General features: G+C 42.9%; 1 protein-coding gene across 2 annotated transcripts; it reads left to right on the top strand.

Annotated features, from left to right (window-relative positions):
* The first annotated feature begins 251 nt into the window (after nucleotides 1-251).
* Nucleotides 252-21,396, top strand: LOC110982125 (5-phosphohydroxy-L-lysine phospho-lyase-like). Of its 2 annotated transcripts, none has more exons than XM_087129792.1 (13): nucleotides 252-343; nucleotides 3,415-3,489; nucleotides 7,453-7,571; nucleotides 8,145-8,304; nucleotides 9,595-9,669; nucleotides 12,253-12,346; nucleotides 12,988-13,101; nucleotides 15,112-15,194; nucleotides 15,558-15,658; nucleotides 15,968-16,092; nucleotides 16,533-16,687; nucleotides 17,484-17,573; nucleotides 17,886-21,396. In XM_087129792.1, exons 2-13 carry the CDS (start codon nucleotides 3,437-3,439, stop codon nucleotides 18,304-18,306), a joined length of 1,590 nt encoding a protein of 529 aa, XP_086985918.1. In that variant the 5' UTR covers nucleotides 252-343; nucleotides 3,415-3,436; the 3' UTR covers nucleotides 18,307-21,396. The 2 variants fall into 2 exon arrangements, with proteins under 2 accessions (XP_086985918.1, XP_022096059.1); XM_022240367.2 differs by having other exon boundaries at nucleotides 275-514.
* The last annotated feature ends 383 nt before the right edge of the window (nucleotides 21,397-21,779 follow it).

Raw genomic sequence — 21,779 nt, 5'->3', positions numbered from 1 at the left:
CGTAACGAGTGAAAGTTCAAAGTGCTAATTAGAGTAATAACTCAGCTGGTTGGCTTGTTGCTTGTTAAATATCCATCGATCACACTAAAATCTGAGCTTGTCACCGATTGTATTTTGTCAAAGTGAAGTGTGTTTCATGAACTTGATAGCTTGCCGAATGAATGGAGCAAGTTTATGGTCGTTATCACATGATAATCAGCTAGGGTCATGCGCGTTGCGCAGCTCTCTGTGTTTGTGACGACACTTTTTATCGCAGCTGCATTCATCGCGCGTCGCCGCCGCTGAACTTGCATAAAAGCAGCAGTCGAGCGTGATACCGGTCGGTGAGAACTGCCGGTCTTAGGTAGGTCAGTTCGTGATATCGTGAAAAACGGACACCTTTTAATCAACCTAGCGCCATGTTACTGCACCATGACGTGTGCAGTTTGAATTGATTTTTTAAAAATATTACTCACCTAACCTGGTCAAAGCGCAACGCCAGACAGCGGTCACAGACGGAAGACTTGGTGAAAAGGTAGGCCTGAGCCCTAACGTTGGCATGCCTAGGAGACGTACATGTAGGCCTAACTAGGATCTAAGGATGTTCTTTATTTTTGCTTCATTCATCATGTCTTTTGAATATTTAAAAAAAAATTTGCCATGTAGGGTCCTGTTTGTTATCACATGAAGGTGTCAGGATGCAAAAGTGACATTCGTTGTAACTTGTATCGGCAGTTACACCATGCAATTGTGCATGTAGAAAGGACACACTTTCTCCATGGTTACACTGGCCTAAGCTAGGGGCAGTAGGCATGGTAGGGCCTGTCATGCCTGTTGTACTACGAAAGCTGTGTTACATTGGCCAATTGACAGTTTTTCTGATTGACACATCATGCATGTGTCAAAGGCCCAGTGTACCCCTAGAATTGTGAGGAAGGAACTCTTGCTGCTTCACTGAGAGTATTGGGACTGCCTCCGTCACTGTTTCCAACTTTTCGTTGCTTTGTATTAATGCAATGGGATTCTGAATGTGCCCGTTTATTCTGTCTGAAACTGCACCTTTTCAATCAAATCTTCCACAACAAAACCATCCACTCTAAATAATATATCATGAGGCCCAACCATGCTAACATGCGATCATGATAGGTTTTTGACCATCTAAAATTCAGACCTATTACTTACTGTCTTGCCTCTCTCCAACAAACGATCCACACATTTGAGCTGCATACTGCCATGACTGCGGTGCATGTCAGTTGGCATGTCAGAAGACTGGTTCCTGTCCTGTCCCAGCCCTCCGAATATATATACATATATAGGGGCCTAATAGGGATGGCGACCAGTCCAATGATGTACGATGCATGCATGGCTTATTGGCAACCTTGACTCGGTGGGTCCTGTGCGCATTTCTTTTCGGGGAACCAACATTGCGCGGCAAGATCGTACCTTTGGAAATAAGGTTGCGTTATTGGACTGGTCACTGTCCCTATTACTGGACTTGACGGGAACCAGTCCTGCATTTAACAGAGGTGTGCCACAGAACGCAGCTCAAATATGTGGATCGTTTATTGGTGAGAGGCAAAATTGTAAGTAAGTGGTCTGAATTTTGCCTAATATAGTTCGTAGATTGTTTAAAAAAAAGTCGTGATCATGTCTTACCCCTAACCCGCTGGCATGAGGTTACCAGGGCGCATCCTCAATCCTCCAAAATCTTCCATGGCCCTACTTGAGGTTTTTTGGCTGAGGGGGGGAGAGGGGAAGGTTGGACACATCTGGTTGGTTGCTGGGCTGAAGCTGGTTTTTCGCAGAGTTGGTTAATAAACAAAGCAGACACGTGCCTTTGTTTTAACACTGCAGTTGAGGATTGTGTAATTATGACCAGCAGCAGTGAACAATGGAATACGCTGGGTATAAACAGCATAATGTGTGACCATGTGTGACCATTTATGTACATGTATGCACCACAATGTGACTGATTTTTATTACAGTGGAACGCGCTATAATGAACATGATGGGGTCCACACTAAATGTTCGGTGCAGCGGTCGTTTGGTATAGCGAAATTAACTGCCAAACGTTTCGTTGCCATGTTGAATTGTGCCCTCTCTTGTCTAACCGAAGTGCACCCTCTTGTGATACTATGAATCGCTGTTGTTGTGATGTTTTGCCGTTGCATTCACATTTGAGGTTTCTAGAAATGTATCTGTTAATTATTTTGTTTTTTATTAAATCTAGAGTTACAAAACTGGTGTTTAGTTTATCCTAAAAGTCGTGAAGCTGCTGCTTAGGATCGATCTCTGAGGCATGCTGTGGCGAATCTCAGTTGATTTGCAACTACATGTACATAATGTTCGGTAGGTTTTGTGCACAAAATATTGGGAGCCAAGGATGATGTTCGGTACAGCCGAATGTTCGGTATAGCGATGTTCGGTATAGCGACATTCCACTGTACATGTACATCATTCATCCTCAATCCTCTAAAATCCTCCAGCCTTTAAAACACTATTCATCCGCCGTCGTCCATGCTTCAATCATTCATTCTGAATCCTCCCAAACCACCTGGAGGGTTTTGGAAGATTGAAGTGGGTTAGGGTTAATGAGATATTACTTAGTGTGGACAGCGTTTGGGGGGGAAGATTTGACTGAAAAAATGCAGTTTTAAGGCAGAATAAACGGGCATATTCAGAATCCCAGAGCGTTACAAACCAATGAAAATTTGGAACTGTAAGGGACACGGAGAGTGCCTCACAATTCTGGAAGGAGATAGCTCATAGATACTATAAGCCTAGGTATTCATCATAATTAGATGAAAGTCAGTGTGTTTCATCATTCTAGACATGTATAAATGTATTTTTTCCCTTTTTCCCAGAAGTGTCCACCCACAAAATAGGAGTCAAAGATAGGTTAGGCCAACAAGCTCTTACTAATAATTGACTTTCTTTTTAAATCAAACTTTATCATGTTCATGCGATGCTAATGCTTTTCATGTGAATATCCAAACTAACGTCCCTGACCGTATAGTCACCATGTCCCTTATTTTGCCACTTACTGTGAAAACCAACCAGACTTGACCGTAGGTGGCACAATTGGGGACCTGGTGACTATGGACGTTAGTTGTGCAGGTAGCCTCAGAGCTGACTGCTATTTTCTCTCTGTTGGCTGAAGTGACGTATCAGAAGGTGCTAACTTGTCCCTGTGATAAATTGTCCTAAAATGTCAAATGTAGCAGGAAACATATTACTGTGTTTACTTAAGAATTAGGCCCACTTACTAACTTCAGTTTTCAGACCAGAAACATAGGGTTTGTGTTCTGAGTGTCAAGTGATGTTAGTGTATGGAACTCTTTCCTCAAAACTTGCTCCAGTGCATCTGCGGACAGATGACACGTTTATTTCTGAAAAGCTAACTTCCAGACTTCGATTCTCTTTTTACCGGTGCAGCATCTTACACACCTCACTCAAAATGGAAGTTCTACCTAAGGAAAGGACTCTTGAACTGCGCAAGAAACACATTGGGTAAGTAGGCATTATATGCATTGTTGCTAAGATAGAACAGAAAAGACTGTAAATTTCATAAGCCTTGTGGTTATAAAAAGAAATATTGGATTTGAGGAAGTGCTTTATAAATGTTGATTCCTTTTGTTACTTGTGGTCTTTCTATCAAATTTCCCTGGTAAAGTAGTTGAGGATAACTGAACAAGATCAATGTCTTCTAGTATCTTGCAGTCGCTTCTTTGACCTATTATCTGAGTGACTGTTTGGATTTTAGGCTATTCATGGTGAGACAGCAATAAGTGGAAAGGTTTGCAGTAGCGCCATGCGAAGGAATATATCTCTTATGAGTATGTGTGGTTCTGAAAAGAACAGGGAGTACACTCGACGTTCTGGATGCTCAGTCCGTCATCGGGAGACTCCAGGACTCCATGACTGGATTTTAAGCATTCTGAATTCACTTCAGAAATGCATTGAGAGTATGAAGTCTAAGTGCATACTTTGCAGCTAACCAGACAGTGGTCCCATATTGGTCGCTGTATATGGACAGACATATTAAAGTGAAATGTGCTTCACTAAAACTCACTTGAACGTACCCTAAGTTCCTGACTCCAATAAGACCTGCAATTTCTGATAGAGTTTGGCATATTGGAAAATGATTTAGTCGGCACGCATAAAAAGCTGAAACATGCACAAGATGCACAAGATGGTCTAGCTTTTTAATGTGTTTGTGGGAAAAAACAGATGGTATATGAAGGCCCACTTGGTTAAGAAATATGAACAGTTTGTTGTAAGTTCCTTTGATTCGTGTTTGTAAAATGTCACTTTTCATGCTCTTATGACTATCGAAGAAAGAATGTGAAAAACTCAAGTATTGCATTACTCCAAGAGCAGCGTGTGGTGTTGAGCATAATGCCCCAAAACAAAAGTTTTGAAATTCATGTCACAAAGGATTGTCCATTGTCGAACAACAATTATGCAATCTACTTTGTTGAGACATGCTACAGTTTTGCAATTTTCGAAATCTAATTGTCTGGCTTATAAATATTAACCAAGATTTTCCGTTTCCAAAATTCTTTAAAAAATCACAACTTCATTTACTGGACGTTTACACCCACACAAAGGACTGTCTGGTGGCTACTCTAATCTACAGAAAAAAGATAATCGATGACTCGCGGAACTCGTGCAACACGACACCGCGAGTCATCGCTTATCTTTTTTCTGTATTTGTCATCCACCGCGGTGATTATGTTTATCTCTTCTACTATAATCTAACAGACACAATCTGTTAATGCCTGAGTATTTCAGCCAGGCCTGCCGCCTTGTAAAATGAGCCCAGATTGAGTGCTGTTATGTAATTTTCTTTTGTTCCCGAAACTGGCACAGTGCGCGGCTGGCGTCTTTTCAATAGGGGCCGGATTAGCATGCAGCGGTATTGTATCGCTCATCAGTGGAGTGCTTTTGTCTCCAGTGGTAATCCGCTCACGCTGAGTGTCACAAACAGTGGTATAATTTTTCAAAACAACAACAGATTTCCTCCTCTATTGACAACTGAAAAAATTGTTAGCAATTCCCAGCAGCTCGGACTTTTGTTTCGAGTGTGGTCTTTTGTTACAAGGCCTAGCTCGTTTGTCTGGTTTCAGGCTCCCTGGTTTCATGTATAAAGCCTATGTGCCCGAAACTGGGCTCCCCGGCAGCATATGGTTATACTGCCCTGTAGTTTGGTATTTCTATTTAGCTCTTTACAGGCATACATTCATGATGAAACAGTTCCGTTTGTTGCTGGTACAAAACGTAATATTGATTCATTTCAGGGATGTTATTGTAAAGCCCTTTGGTTAGGTAGTGGCGGTTAAAAGCATGAAGGTTACAAAATGAAACTAAACAGCATTATATGCAGAGCGAGGCAGTTGTTTGCCGTGCAGTATCTGGCCTTTCTAAAAATAACTTGAATACAAACACTGCAAGATATCGAAAGGTGTACAGCCTGGCATTTCCTTCAGAGCCTGTGATGTTGCATCCATAGGCCAAACCATTGATTGTACATGTACATATACATGCAACTCCAGCCTATCATTGATTGTACATGTACATATACATGCAACTCCAGGCTATCCTAACCGTAGAGCAGTGTGAAAGTTCAGGTAGTCTGCGAATGGCTGCAGAAATGTACGTACATCATGCATTTACATCAGTGTGTCAATAGAATGTGGCCTTGCGGGGTTTGTAGTGCCAACTGGTTCATATCTGTTATTGCATCAGTCGTCAGACCATTAAATACAATACAGGCCCTGTTTATTGCATGCACATGTACAGTGCATACAATCTTGCTATTGGCATCATGAACAGACACAAAGTACTTTATGAATCGCATGGCCAATTGATATTTCTTTGTCATAACTGACACACAGACATCTACATTTTTGTTGCAAAAACTAAACCTTTTCCTAGTTTTGCAAGTTAGAAAGGTTTTTAGTGAAAATTGCCATTACATGTATATTACACTATTACATGTATACAGATGGAGTGGATTTAAGTCGATCCTTTGAAAACATTTTTCTGTTAATTGTAAATATCCACAAGATGTTTGCGGAGTGGTTCTCTGAAAACAATTTCTTTTGAATTACATGTCAGTGTGCCAAGTGCACCTGCACACCTTTGTGTCAACTCATGAAACCCAAATAATTCATTGCATGGTTTGCACGAAGTGCGCCCAGACAGCACTTGTGTTGTTGGTTTGTGAAGATGGTGATGAATTATGCAGTATCATCCAACATAGGAATGCATGCTCTTTTATTTCACTTTTCCATTGGCTATTGTGAAACAAGACAAAAAAAGAACCAAATTAATACATTAAAAACATGCATAAAACATTTGACATGGCACAACAATCAGATGATGGGTATAAAAAACAACATGCTAAAAAGCCAGTGACTGGCAAGATGGAACAGGTGACCAGCACCTCTACAGAGCCATCCTACCACATGACGCCAACCCCCCCCCCCAAGAAAATAAGACAAGTGGGAATTTATTAATATCTACAGCCGACACAGAGATAATACGGTAAAAGATACACAGCCTAGCTTCACTGTTCAGTTCAAAGACAACATATTGTAGGTAGCATAGTAAAACAAAGGATGACTCTATTAAGTTACCACCTTTGAAACAAAGTTTTACTCTTAGCTTTGTTTGGATTACATATTAATATGTATGTTATTCATAGTAGGCACACATCCACACAACAGAAAAAGTTGATTGAGGTTGTAAGTTTTAGACACCATAAACCCTGTCTGTACAATGGGTTCGCATCACAGTTCAGGATTCTTTTCAGTGTGTGTATGGGCGGACCCCCAGGTACTATTGTTCATGATGTTTGACCTTACGAGGATAATCTGAATACAATGAAGTCAGGTTGACTCCACAGGGAAGGTGCAGGCAGGCCCTGTTGGGAACGCCAGTCACTGTCTCACACTCTTCCTTCCTTTACGTTGTCATTTATTCCAGACCCCTTTATCCGTGTGATCTGAGCACTTCTCTGCAAATACACTGTATTGTGCCATCCTGGTTTTCAGGTTTTTGTTTTTCACCGAAAATGATCACGGTGGGCCACTGTTGTGAAGGCTGCAGTGATGTTGGAGAACAACCAACATTAACAGCAAGGCCCTTTCTTTGCAATGTGTATTTCATGTATGATGTCTTCTTATTTGCCAACTCAACGAAGTTTGCTTTTAGCATATCTAAAAAGGGAGGTTGGAAAGGTGTCAGTCTGTTACCGTGGTAACGCGTACTAAGGCTTTGCCTGATCTTTATTAAAGTCCAAATTTCAAAAAAGAAAATCTCTGATAAAGGGATGCTTCAGTGAGGAAACAGCAGCAGAGTTTCGGTCCTAACTCGCCACCAGGGTGTGATAGAACAGGGTACATCTTGACAATCCCTTCCAGGATGTCAGCCCATGAAATTACCCTTGTCTCTCCTCATTCTTGACAGGGAGGCCTGCAGGTTATGGTACCCGACTCGCCCCCTCAAGATAGTACGGGCCAAGGGTCAGTACATGTACGACGAGGAAGGAAATGCGTACCTGGACTGTATCAACAATGTCTGTCACGGTGAGGGTCATACGGTGCTGATTTCTGTGTGGTGAACGATTGGGGTTCGCATTGGCTTGTTCCCTCCCCCGTTCATGCCTTTCCTCTGCCAGCAACAGAGGAGGCTGCGTGTAGGGGACTACCTGTAAACCTGAATTTTTTTGGGGGGGGTATGAGTCTAGCAGAGACTATTCAAAACGACCCCATTTTTGATCATATTCCCCGATCAATGAATACACATCATAAGCCTCCTGTATGCAAATTTCCCTCGCGCTGTGTACAGCCGTGTCCAACATTCAGAATGCAAAGTGTGTAGAATTTAGTAACAGCTGGAGTAGCATGGCTTTTGTCCGATAAAAATCCTAGAACATGCATGCTCAATGCCACAAGGTCATCAAGCAGAGGTACAGATGTGATTGCTTGCCATTTGTTACACACACACACTACTCTGCAGCATACATTACATGTGTGTGTAGGATTTGGTTGACCCCGGCACCTGATGTGCACCTGATGTGTTACTCATTTTCAGTTGTGATTACCAAACGGTTTATACATTTGTCTTCCTTGTCATTCTTTTCCTCTGCTGCTTCACAGTTGGTCACAGCCACCCGCGGGTTGTCGAGGCAGCTGCCAAGCAGATGGCCATCGTCAACACCAATAACCGTTTTCTCCACGACACCCTGGTCCAGTACGCCGAGCGGCTGACCAGCACAATGCCCGAGAAGTTATCCGTATGCTTCCTGGTGAATTCTGGGTAGGTGCAGTCACAACATGACAACAGAGAGAGGCAGGACAGCATGTAAATATTGAAATATAAAACACATTATCAGAGTACAGTACTCGAGGCAGTTTCAAGCCCCCAAAACTCTTCTTAAAAATTCCCTGTAATGGCACACCATTTGCTGGAAGCTGGACTATTGATGTAAAGAGTTGTTTTAAGATGTTTGGTGAATTGCCTTTGGTTTATGCTGTTACTTTGATGTATACTCCGCCACTTTTGGTTGGTTTCCTGTGAGACGAGAACAGAGAGTCGCCTCGCAGTGCAGTTCTGCAATGAAGACAAGACTGTTCAGCTCAAGTTGTTTGTGTCAAACGCACATGTGTACGTGCAGTTGGACTCCAGCTGAAAGTGTGCACATGTATCATATCTGCGGGTCTTAGCATGGCATCAACAGGTGCTGGCAGGGGTGGCTGAGAAAGGGGTTGTTAGTTTTCCGTGGGGATTAAAGGTCATTACAGAAGTTGAGGCCGCCGACTAGTCGGCCAGTTGGGAATAGTTCTTACACTGTATCTTTCATTGTATGTTTGGCAGATTGTCGTGCTCGATAGTCGACTGTATTTTGTGCCATGTTAGGGTTGACAGGTGTGCTGTTCTCTGGCTTTTTTGTTACACTGGTGATTTGCTTTTTCAGAATTGATAAGTTTTACTTTACTGTGATGCCTTGGACTATTTTGCATCAACGCAAACTGTAGAGGTGCATTAACAAAAGCCAGCTTTTAACTAGTGAGAGAGGTGAAAGTACCATGGCAAGTCAGATTAGGAGAATCAAGCCAGTTTGTGGAATTTCCAGATTTGTTTGGATTGTTGTATTTCAAAGCCTGTTCATTGGTCGTCGTTGCAACCATTGCAGTCTCCTTTTTTTTCCGGCTATTTGAGGGCTGTATTTGCAAAAGCTCTTTCAAGTCCTTATTGTTTCTCCAGAGGAAGCTATTCCCATTTGGTATTTCTGTCCGGTGACGGTGCGTCTTTATGAATGAAATTCATAAAACCTCGAACATGTTAAGATCAGAATGGCCAGTTTTTTTTTGGCGAGACGTAGTGATTGATTGGCATGAAATGAATGAGTGGAAGGACTGCATGGCATAACGTGACTCTCTACCCGTGTGATTCCTCAAGTTTTTCATCAGCAGTTCAGCCACAAATGAAAGGCTTGAACCAAGCTCTGCTGTGTTGATAAAGCTGTGTTTTTTCTTTCAACAAGAGGTCGGACTGCTCACTTAAGGTTTCTGAATAGTTTGTGGTCTTCTTTTGTTTCTCTCATAGCTCAGAAGCCAACGACTTGGCCATCCAGCTAGCACAGAAGTACACTGGACACAAAGACGTCATTACCCTCGACCAGTAAGTACCCTTTGGGTTTTTATTTTTCAGTGTGGTTTTTAAGTAGCATATCCAGTGATGTTGTGCTTCACTGTGTTGGTTGTGTGGTAAATGTCAGGTGCATGTGACTCAGTGCCGACAATATCCAGCTCATGTGGGGGTTACATGTACATGTCTTCCTTCCTCCATAGTCTTGCTGATGAACTCACAGATGGGGCTGATCTGTTCCATTTGATTACTGTTAGTAGGACCAGTGCCTGTGATAAATGTTACAGATAGCCATGACAGTGTTCATCCATTAGTGCATATTTGATGCATTTAGCTCTTTATCCAACAATTAGTATGTAAAAAAATGGTCCATCTGACCACAGGCAGCCTTGATTTGATTAAGGACCAATTTCACAGCGTTGCTTACCCCCAAGCGAAAAATCTGCACTTACTGAAGCAGAAAGTTCTGCACTTGCGCCAAACGTATTTCGCGGGTTAGCGAGGAATTTTTGCTTGTGCGCATGCGTACATCCCGTAACTAAGGATTCTGCGCTTAAAGGCCTATCGTAGAATTTTTCCGCCTGCGCGGTTAGCGCAGAATGGAGATCGTACGCGGAATGCTGCGGTAAGCAGCACAATGAAATTGGGCCCTGATGGTAAACTGGCAAACTTGCTACCATTCCAAGTGTGGAGTTTTGACCTCTGCATTAAAAAAAAAAAATTCAAATTTACGGCTCCCATTCCAGTAGTTGTGATGCTTAAAATCCAACCAGCAAAATGTGGAATCTTTTATGGAGGTTGTTCTTCATCATTTTGTGCATTTATCGCCTTCCCAATTGACCTGTTCCCTGTAGTTGATTAGCCTTAACGCCAGGATTTTTTTTTACTGTGACTGCGGTCTGCACAGAATGCAGAGCCCTAGCCAGCAGCAGGCCCACATTGAAACCGCGGGTGCATGTATGTGTGGTGTGCACTATTCCTCCCATTAAGCCGTGGCCATAGCCGTCTCCCGGCGTGAGTTAAAAGGGTTATTGCATTGTTTGCATGAAAGAGCGCACTTGCGACGAGACAGTAAATTCTTGCTTTGTCATTTGACTTCTCTGCAGCTTTCGCTGTTCATCAACGTTCCTGTTTTTAAAAGGATATTCTTCATAATGTAGTGGAACATTGTTACCAAGTCCACGGGACTTACACAAATTACCTTTTTGTTGGAGTAGTTACATGTACATGTACTTTGTATTATCAGTAATGGAAAACCAAGAACAAGAAAGACTTGGAACCAAAAATTGCCCTTGTTATAAGTAGGACCTTATATGAACATCGCTCTTATCTGGTCGACTGTAGTTTGCACAAGTGGTACATGCACACGGATGAGTATTTATTGAATAAGTTGGCAAGTGGGTTGTTTATCCTTTAGGAGACATTTCACTACACATTCCAAAAATAGTCCCGGCCTGCGCCCAAACAAGGATTGCCCAATGCGGCTGCGTGTGCGGTTCTGGTAGGACCAGGAAAAACAAAGTGAATTTCGACCCCTGACACTGCTTTTTACAACTCTACCTTGTATATAATAGGGCAGATCGAAACCTGGTATGGCAGAATAAAATTGACCGTGTTGTGACATTTTGGCGGAGCACTTTTTTGGTCTAATTTCGCGCTCTACATTCAAGTTATGCTTTTGCAGAGTAACATTTAGGCAAAATGTGAATAGATCCCACAAAATGAATCCCAGGGCCAGTTTCTTTCTAGTAGTAATGCAGTCCTAGTCGCGTTAGGTCAGAATCAGCAAACAGTTCTTTGTTTTGACATAACACTGTGTTAAGTGTCCTGATGAAAATTGGCATCATGTCGGTGAAAAAGTGTTTAGGGGTTTCTATTGATCTACGGTACATGTACATGTACAGTACGTTGACTCGGATAACTTTAAAGGTCTTCAACTCAGAAGGTGTCAAAATATTACCAAATATGCCGATTGTTTCCAAATGAGCCCATGGTGCGGTGTACATGTACATGTATGTCCTAGTACATTCCATGTGGGTCATTCCATGAGGTTGGGGCACAATTTGTGACGGTGTCCATTGGTTCGTGGGTTCCTTAAAAATGAACCGCTATTTCCCTGCAGGTGGATCCAAATTGACATTGTTATTTGTCTTGCAAGGCTGAATTCAGAGATTTTCACATGACCTACTCTACAGGTCATGACAGGTTGTTAAAGTTACCCATGTAACAAGGACACTGTCACAAATTGTGCCCCAACCTCACGGAATGACCCATGTACAAGTGTCGTTCATTGTCCTGACTACACAATTTCACGGGGAATATTTTGAATTCCTAGTACTGCTTTAGGCAATGTTTTCAATGGACTCCCAACATTGCCATGTGCTTGACATACTTTCGTATTGAATGCATTGTACAGTGTGGTGACAAGATCAAGTGGAGAGTGTGACGCTTTACTGTCCTTTCGTTTTGATTTTCCCAAAGTGTAAATATTTGAATTAAGATGTAGTGGTGGTTGTCAGGTTTTTAAAAATTTTAATGGATCTATGAACATTTGTGAATGGGACAAAAACTGGAATTTTCTCAGTAGTAAGAACTATTCTTGTTGTCTTTTTCCAGCGCTTACCATGGCCATCTGCAGACTGTACTTGCCATCAGCCCCTACAAGCACAAGCTACTCGGCAAAGACATCAAGAAGAAATGGGTTCACGTGGTGAGTGCTCACTTGTCCTTAAGACCAGTCAAATGCCTGTGTAGCTCATTCCCTACGTGTTGACCCCTGTACACCCAAGAGGCTTTGCTACACCTCAGATCATCGCATTAGTGCGGAGAATATGGGCAGTTCACCGTGCAGTTTGCCACCAAGAGGTTGCCTTGGAAGGGCAAAGTGGGAACCAGTTGGCAGATTCTATTCGGCTGCATGTTCTGCAGTGAACTTGAAATCTTTCCCAGTGGGTATTTGGTTGAGGAGAAGATTTGTTAGTATCTTTTTGAGTATCGGTGATAATTAATCATAGTTATGTCAAGTTATGTAAAGAACTGCAGAACCCAGGAAGGAAGAAAGAAATGTTTTTGTGCCCCAGGCTGAGGTCAAATACTGTTTATGGTTCCTCAGAATCACATTCCTAGCTGTGGGAGATGTTGACTTTGGGTAGTTTTTGTCTTTTTTTTTGTAACCAAGGTGTTGAGTATGGTTATCTGGTCAAGCGTTATGTGGCTCATATGCTTGTTCCCAAACACACTCATTTTGTACATCTAGTGACTTTGCTGTTGACATCTTTTGAACAAGTCTGTAGTTTATTTATTTCGTAGAATTTTTTTTTTACTAACGGTTTCTTTTCAATTTCATTTCAGGTGTCACCCCCAGATATGTACCGAGGGCAACACTGCAAGGCAGAGAATCCGGGGGAGGCATTTGCCAATGACGTGAAAGACGCCATCGATAAAGCACACGCTGGTGGCAGACAGGTGCGTTCGTTGAGCGGTCAGACTGGCCTTGTTATTTTGATGCATGACAGGGGGAGACCTTCCAAGTAGACTTGGCAGAAAGTGGACGTCACTTTGGTCATTTTTTTCCCCTTCTAACGAGCATTGAAGCAACGGAACTAATAGAGCCTTTAGCCAGCTACGGACTGTTCAGAATGGACACCACTTTATGTCTCGAAGTACCTGTTCCTTGCTTTCAAACTTCACTTTTACCGAAGCATAAAATCATCAGTTATCTGCATGCACCTTTGTTTTTAACATAGGCTGCATCCGAATCTATTGTCTAGGTCTAGGTCTTTGCTTCATTGGAAATACACAGGGACGCGCTGCCATTTGACAGAGCTGTAGCTCTGGGAGTCCGTTTTGGACATGGCCATTGTTTGAATACATGTATCTAAATACTCCCCACCATACTTGGGGGTGGTTTATGTCATGTTTCGTTTGTTTTTGTTTTTTTTTTCCCAACCCCATTTCCCGAGATCCCTTCAAATCCACCTGGAAGATTATGCACCCATTTTCACCCACCTACACAAAATGCATCACTGACCTCTGTCCTCCTTTCTGTAATCTCTCTCTTTTCAGGTTGATATTCTACATTTTGTGTGTAAATTCCAGTAAAAAGGTTGGGAGCAGCTTTCAAACAAGAATGGCGACGTTTTGGCACTCTCCATGTTATTATATTCAGTGTGTATGGGCCACCAGGTACTACTCTGTGACTGTTTGTTTTCACAGGGACTGCCCCTCTCCGAATCGCTGCCTTCCAGCTAAACAGCCCAAGCTGAGTCCAAAAGAAATGGAGAGAGCAATTTCGTGAAAAGTGGAGAAATTGACTAAGAGCTTAAAATGGGGCGAAACTGCCGTGCGCTTGGACACTTCTGGGCCCCGATTCGTGGTTGGGCAGTCTCTCATGTTGTGTGTAGGTAGGCATTTGGTTATATTCTTAGGATCGCAGGTAGGAATTTCAGACCGTCGGCTCTTGCTGACCGTGGATTTTGGGGTGCTTTGGGCCTTCCTGTGTGTCCCCTGAGTTTGTATCACAGGTTCCCCAGGTCATATTGCAGATTCTCCATCAGGTCAGTCGTTTTTGTTGTGGAAGACATTGACCTATCGAGTCGACCGACGGCTGTGATGGAGACAAGCCGAGTGTTAACCAAGGTACAGAGTGACAACCAGTTAGGGCTGCAGTGGCAATTGCCTCTATACCCAACATAGGGCTATATCAAAATCACCGCAGCACTTATTCCTCAATGGAACCTAACAGCACACAGCAGTGTCTGTTGACAAACCAGTATCAGCTCTAACTTTGCTGTCATGATGTTTGTTCATAAATTTTGCGTTTGTCTTCCATACCGGTTCGTTACGAAGCGGGCACGGCAAAAACAGATTGCGCAGTAGCGGTGGAGCAGTGTCATGTTGCTTCGTACAGACTATGCACATGCATGCATTCGCTGCTGGCGGCGACTTCTATCGCGCAGCATTTGCTTGAGTTGTTTGTCCCGTTTGGGGTAGACTATTCAATAGTCCCTCTCGTCTTACTTCCACGTTATACAGACATGCATATCGCGTGAAATTTGTGCACCTGGGACGGTATTGCTGTATCTTTATGTATCGAAATGAGGAGTCGGTGCTGTCGTAGTTAGATATAGCTCTGTGGCCCCCAGCCTCAGAAAAGTTAGAAGCGAAGGTTAACCCTGGGACTCCATGTGGCTTTTGGACGCGCATACCCTGTTCCCTTTTCCACAGATATCTCCCTCCCAACAGACATCCATGGATGTGTGGACCAGCGGGATGTTAAGTGTGGATTTGTGGACCAGCGGGGAATGTTTAGTGTGGATTTGTGGACCGTACAACTTCTTCAGTCTTGGAGCTGCCCTGTTCTCTTGTACCCTTCTGTTGGATTTGTCTTTGGCCTCTTTTCTCTTCCTCTCTCACTTTTGGTTTTTGTTGTCGGAAGAAAATGTGAGGATGTTTTCCCTCTTTTCTACACCTCAGATTGCAGCCTTCTTCGCTGAGTCCCTCCAGAGTTGCGGCGGTCAACTTGTTTATCCTCCAGGTTACTTCAGAAATGTCTTCAGGTACCTTTCTTTTATCTCCCAGTGAATCATATCAAAAGACAGTTAGCTGTTTAACTTCTGTTGGCTTGATTTCGACCAAGTGAGGAACAGTTCTGTTAATTTGTATGAACCCTGCATCGCATCCAAACCTTAGTGCATCATCGGCAAAAAGTTGGTTTCTTTTGAAGTTTAGTGTTCCGTCACATCACTACCCCTCGCAGCCTGTTCCATCCATTCACCATTGCTCCGATACTCTGTGAACACATTGCAGTCGTTAACCCTAACCCTCCTGAATCCTTCACCTGTTGGAGGATTGAGGAGGGTTAGGGTTAATCTGCATTCGCCTAGTTAAATCTGACTTTCCCTCCTCCCATTTCTCATCAGGCACGTTCACGAGGCGGGAGGCATCTGTGTGGCAGATGAGGTCCAAGTCGGCTTTGGTCGCGTCGGCGAACAGTGGTGGGGCTTCCAGACGCAAGGGTCAGGTAGGGACACGCTAACATCATCCCTCTCAACCGGGAAACCTTTGCTGACAGCACCCACAAAACCCCCAAAATGACCCCAACAGCACTGTCTTCATCAGTCCTCCACTGTTGAAGGAGTCTTTTAAAATAACACTGAGCCTAAGCCTGGAGGATGTGAGAAAACGGTGATGAAATTTGAAGATTTAAGACTTTACCCTTCAACAGTCATCAAGCATCGGTGTACCCTTCCCTTCAGCTCTGCATTTCGGCTCCTTCATTCCCCATCTCCCCACGGATCTTCTCATCTGCAGTATCGCTGTTTCCTTACAGACATCATTCCTGACATTGTGACGATGGGCAAACCCATGGGCAACGGCCACCCCATTGCTGCAGTGGTAACCACACCAGAGATTGCGGCCAGCATGGGCCGGGGAGGATACCAGTATTTCAATACCGTAAGTTGCCCCTCCCCAGAAAACCTCAAGTATCGAGCCTTCGAAGCTGAATCTGTAGACTGTAAGTTTTTCCCCCGATTCAAGCCGACTTTTTGGCGCAAGTGTTGAGAAAGTCACACATGTCGCAGCTGGTGTATGCAAATTCTGTGTAAGGCACCTACTGCCATTTCCTGTTGACACTAAAGCCGTCACATATGTAAATTTTTTCTTGAAAGTTTTTAAAGCTGATATTATTACTTCCAAAAAGTTGACTTGTAGTCATCCTTGGATCTGTGTTAGCTGTCCGCCCAATTTGTTCTTAGAACATCATATGCCTGTACAGTAGCCCCTGGTTAGGAAGATTCATAAGTTCCATGAAAGATTTTCAAGTCGCGTTTTGAAGAAAAATGCCGTAAGAGTGCATATGGAGCAGTGTGAATTTCTGCTGTTCCGTTGCGCAGTACGGAGGCAATCCAGTGTCCTGCGCTGTGGGGATGGCTGTGCTGGACATCATTAGGGATGAGAAGCTGCGAGAGAATGCTACCGTCGTTGGCGACTTCCTAAGGAAAGAACTGCTCCAGATGAAGCAACGCTATGAAGTTGTCGGCGATGTCAGGTGAGAGCCGGGGGATTGTAATTTTTCTTGTTCTAACTTTGCACTTTCCTTGTCAGTGGTACCAGACCTCCGTGAGCTAGCCCAAAGGGGGATAAAGCACTGAGTTTTGTCACAGGTAAACTTATGTGACCTGTCACCGCAAAATGAGCTGAATATCGGAAGTTTCAGAAGTTGAGATGTTGGTATTTTTTGAGTTCGGCAGAAAAACAGCTTTCCAGTGGTATGTACATGGAACACATGGGTAAAAGTATAAGGTGACAATTATTCTGACAGCTTTGTGTCTCTGTTCCTGGCATTGTTTCAACATTTTAGACCAGCCACGAATGATGCTGTTGTCAAAATTGCTGAGAAAATAACATTTTTACCAATGATCCTGCAAAATATTTGGAATTAAATAGTAGACAGGATATTCTTTCCAAATATTTCAAAACCCCCAAATTGACCTCCACTTCAATATGATTTTGAACCTTCAAAATAGGAAAGAGTGGAATGCGACTTTACTCTCGTTTTGTTGTGACGGGTCACACATATAGACCCTGGTTTCTGATCGTGCATTACCAAGTTGTGCTAAGAATTTTTAGATAATCTTTCCCAAAGTTACCTAGACTGTACTGTCGAGGTTTTCTGGGCCTGATCTGCAGGCCACTCTACCCCCACCGTCTGGTGAACTATGGAGCTTAAATTGGGAAAATTCACTCCTGAGAATCTCTTCTGCCTTGGTTGAGTACTTCCAACCACTCGCATTGTCTTACACTCAGGTTTTACTGAGTAGTCTTCTGTGTGTGTTTTTTTACAGGGGACTCGGCATGTTCATCGGTATTGAATTAGTCCGTAGCAAAGCCACCAAGGAGCCGGCTGCTGACGAGGCAACCTTCATTGTTGAATTGTGAGTTATGACCAACATGCCGGTCATTCGCCTTTGGTCATGTACATTTATAGGCTCCATTGCTCAGTTGTTTTTCCCCCAACGGTACATTTCACTGCTCTTAAAATATGCCACGGTAAAAACAAAAATAAACAAAAGCGTACTTGGATTACCCTCTCTAGATTTGCTTCACTCCATGATTCCTTGGGAACTGTGAAATGATGAGAGTAAGGGCTGTTGCTGAATATGTGTGGAAGTGCTGATGGAGTGAAGTGAGCCTTGACTTACGTTCCTGTGTTTCGTTATTCATGCCTTTGTTGTTATTTCACGCAGCTTGAGAGACAAGTTCATCTTGCTTAGCACGGAAGGGCCGTACAGCAACGTCCTCAAGTTCAAGCCCCCCATGTGCTTTTCCATGGATGACGCCCGCCACCTCCTGGCCTGCCTGTCGGAAGCCCTCCAGGAGATCGAGAGCCTCTCGGCCAAGGCGCTGGAGACCGTCGCGGAGAAGCGGAGGTTTCCAGGGCAGGCCATCCACCGTTTGGCCCCCAAGCCCCTGGACATTGTGCCCGTCCTGGACGTGGGTGACGTGCTCCTGGGGGAGTCCAGCAGCGCTAGTAGTCCCAGCAGTGCGTCCGATGACTCTGGCCTGGACCTCTCCCCTACCCGGGCGACCAAAGACGTGGACCTGAGGGATGCGGACACCAAGCTCACCGACAGACCCAAGAAGAGACAGAAGATCGAGTCAAATTAAATTGAATTTTACTTTGTTTATGTTGATTCCCGTTTTATAATTCGCTTAGACGGTCGGATCGTACGCGTACATTGGTGCTGATTTGCACCTTCGGTTTAGATTGTGGTTTCCTATATTGTGTTTTATGTTAATTTTTTTTATGTAGAACAAGTTTTGGACCCTCATGGGCATTCATGAATCGTAGCATCCAGTAGGTGCTAACCGAGAGCTGTCAAAATTCAAAGAGCACCCAAGGAGTGCTGTAGTTCTAGGGAAAAAAGGCACCGAAATGGTCAAACGCCTTCATTTATTAAATTCTGTGGACTGGGCGGCAGTGTCCGCTTGACTCACACAGGTTAGTTTGTGATGCGGTAAAAAAAAACCAAACTAACAACGGGTGCGCTAAAAACTTAAGTTGGTCTCTCAGAACATACAGAGGAAGTGCTTGTCTGGGAATAATACAAAATGGCGGAGAATGGGGACGTTTATTACAGCCTATGCAAATTTGAATTCTACTTCATGTGCGTGTCTTAATATACCCATTTCTTGTGAAGTGCATGACTGTGTACTCGCATTTCTACATGTTTTGCAAACTAGTCACTTTGTTGAGCAAAAGATAACTGCCACTAGAGTGGAAAATTAAATTCGTGCTTTGAAGCATTAAAATGATATACTGTAATCAACTGAAGTTCCATTACGCTGAAGCGAAAGCATGCTATTGCATGGCCTTAGGTATCTCTTCGAAAACAAGACAAAAATTAATGTCAAGTTTGGGCAGTGTACTACATTTCTTAAATGTGTTGACCTCTCCTTTGGCTTCATTTAAAACCGATCAAGGTTTCAAGATTGCAACGGCATATTTTATTCTGACGTAATAGGCATCTGCATCTATACATTCTTGTACCCGTTCCTTTCATTGACACTCTGTAGATAAATACACTTGATTTATTTTCAAAGATGTGATCCACATTGGATCGATAATATTGAAAGCTGTCATTCGTAGCAGCTTTGTGTAGATAAGAAAAGAATATCTAAGTGTGTAGGAATCATACCTGCAGATGCAATCTGTTTTTAGGTGCAAAAAGTGAATACAAGAAGCATTTCGCTCAATTCTTTACCATGTTTCTGTTCCACCATATGCAAGTTTTGTTTTGCTGGAACCGATTTCCAATGCTTCGACTTCACTGCAAGCATAAAGTGTATAACTATCATCAGTACCTAAGGCCGGTAAACATTTTTTAGTTGCACGTAAGCAACTGACTTTAATTTAGCCAAGCGTTTGTATTTATTATTCATGTTAAGTACCCTATAGTCTGTCACAGGGGTGTGGAGCAGAATGAAGTCACTGTTGATGTCAGGAACTTGACAAAATTTTAAGTAACTTTGAAGACTGTAATGATGAGAAATAAATACCGGCAAAGTGTGATATTTCAATGTTTTGTTTTAAACACTTGCTCCAAAGAGTGAAGTCATACTTATTGTTCACAGGAGCAAGTACAGCTATCCAGAAGCTAATCTAGTGAACGGAGAGGGGGATAAGAATGATGACTTCACCGATGTAAAGAAAATTGGTGAAGTTGTTCCCGCTGATGATTGTTAGCGGGGAAAAAAAAAGAAATCTGAGATGATGAGGTGAAACTCGTCTCGAGTGAGATGTCATTTGAAGTGTCAGATTCGCAAGATAGGCAAGATTTGTCCAAGTCACTTGGGGCCACTTTTTAAATAATCACCGTCACGCATGAAAGTGTTGAAAGAGAAGCTGAATCTGACTTTGACGGCGGTGTCTGTCCGAGGCTTCAGTTTCTTGCCAGTGTGCGAGCAGAGAGAGAGTGGGTTCTGTGTGGAGCACATGAAATGCTAAAAAGTAAGGTGCTGTTGCATGGGTTGACATTCCTGTGCCTCCAGACGTCATCTAGGTTGAGAAGTCTGCATGAGACTTCAATGTGGTGACATGCTTTTGCCTTAGTCACCATGAGAGGGAGTGAAATTTAGACAAATTAAGAAAGACTGAGAATTTTAAAAGTTATGGAAGTGTGTACGGTCAATCTCTGGCATCTTTTGCTGTGGTGCAGAAGAGGCGTGCTTAAATTGCCTAAAATAATATAAAAAGTCGCTACTTTATATGCCTCCTTTGATATTCAAAGGACTATTGAAAATCTAGTGGATTTATTTTCTATAAATTATTACATAAAAGAGCCTTCAATGCAGTTTTTGAATTAAATGATAGCAATATTAGCCTACAAGAATTGGGCAGTGTATGGCCACTTGAGTATAAGTTATGATTGTGAAGCTTTAGTACTCGGGGGAAGATGGAAATAAGCCATTTGCAAGTTAAATTTGAATAAGATCTGGTAATGTACACTGCGTTGCCCGATTGCACTTTAATGAAATGATTTGAATTCCCTTGACTAAAGACACTGTTGCCGTACCTCGTGATTCGGGGCAAGCTTTCGCATAGCGACCACCATCTCTGGAATGGACTGGTTCCTTTGTGCCCTTCTTAACCATTGAGAATAGTGTATTGTTGCAAGGCGTCTCTTATGTAACTAAGCAAAAGCTTGCCCCGAATCACAAGGTATAGCAACAGTGGTTTTAGTATGGAGAATTCAAGTTGTTACATTCACACGAATTTAAAGAACTCAGTGTACCAGGTTTTGGTCGAAGTTAACTCGCAAAAGGCTTATTTTCTCATGTTGCTGATAAATGTTATGTGCTAGTTTGCTACTAGCCAGTGTATGTATAATCAATTATGGTGCCATGAAGGCTGTAACTGTTGTGCAAAGGGCCTTTTTTGATGGGTATGTTGCTGTAGGCCTATGTGTTGATATTCTCTGCTCTGTCAGAAAAAAAAAGTTGAATTTTTAAGTTTGATATATTGTCTTCACTGTTTGCAATGAACCAACTTGTGCATGCACAAAATGAAACATGTCGTTCAGTTGGGATATCAGTTGGGATAGCTGTACACTGTCTAGCAGAGTCTCGACACCTTGGATTTGACATGGCATCGGTGGGTTTTGTTTAATCCTGAATGACGTTGCCTTGTCGAAATACCGAACTAGCGTACAGGATGGGAGTAATAAAGTTTGTTGTTCATGATTGGATGATACCTGAGGCTTTTTTGTGGCTTCTGTTTGGTATTTGCATACTGTAGTGTCTGCGATCAGGCCACTTTTTTTTACCCTTTTTCCCGATTTCACAAAATTTTATTGCTGTTCCAAAGTTTCCATTCGGAGTTTGTCATTTTTTAGCTCAATATCAAATTCAAGGTTTGCCTGAAATTTGGCTTTTCCTTCAAATCCCTACGAAATGAATTTTCTGCAAAATAAAGCATTTTTTGGCATAAGTCCTTTCTTTGGGCTGGAAGAATATACAATTTGTGCAATTTCAGGTTATTTCAAAGTGACTCCTCAAGTCAAAATAGAACTGTAATGTGCATGTGGTGTGAGGAATCGGGTTGCCACTTTGCTACAGACTACCTCTAGTAAACGCCCCCA

The sequence above is a fragment of the Acanthaster planci genome, linkage group LG19 (genome assembly GCF_054643075.1).
Source record: "Acanthaster planci isolate LZ-2023a linkage group LG19, COTS_SCS, whole genome shotgun sequence".
Lineage (NCBI taxonomy): Eukaryota > Metazoa > Echinodermata > Asteroidea > Valvatida > Acanthasteridae > Acanthaster > Acanthaster planci.
The sequence above is the reverse complement of the archived record's forward strand: the minus strand, read 5'-3'. Positions and strand labels throughout refer to the sequence as shown.

What these genes read in the sequence shown, in the direction of transcription:
- LOC110982125 (XM_087129792.1), top strand. Translation starts at nt 3,437, where the DNA reads ATGGAAGTTCTACCTAAGGAAAGGACTCTTGAACTGCGCAAGAAACAC. An exon ending in GACGTCATTACCCTCGACCA is followed by an intron (nt 9,670 to 12,252) that starts GTAAGTACCCTT and finishes GTCTTTTTCCAG; the next exon opens with CGCTTACCATGGCCATCTGC. An exon ending in AGAAGAAATGGGTTCACGTG is followed by an intron (nt 12,347 to 12,987) that starts GTGAGTGCTCAC and finishes ATTTCATTTCAG; the next exon opens with GTGTCACCCCCAGATATGTA.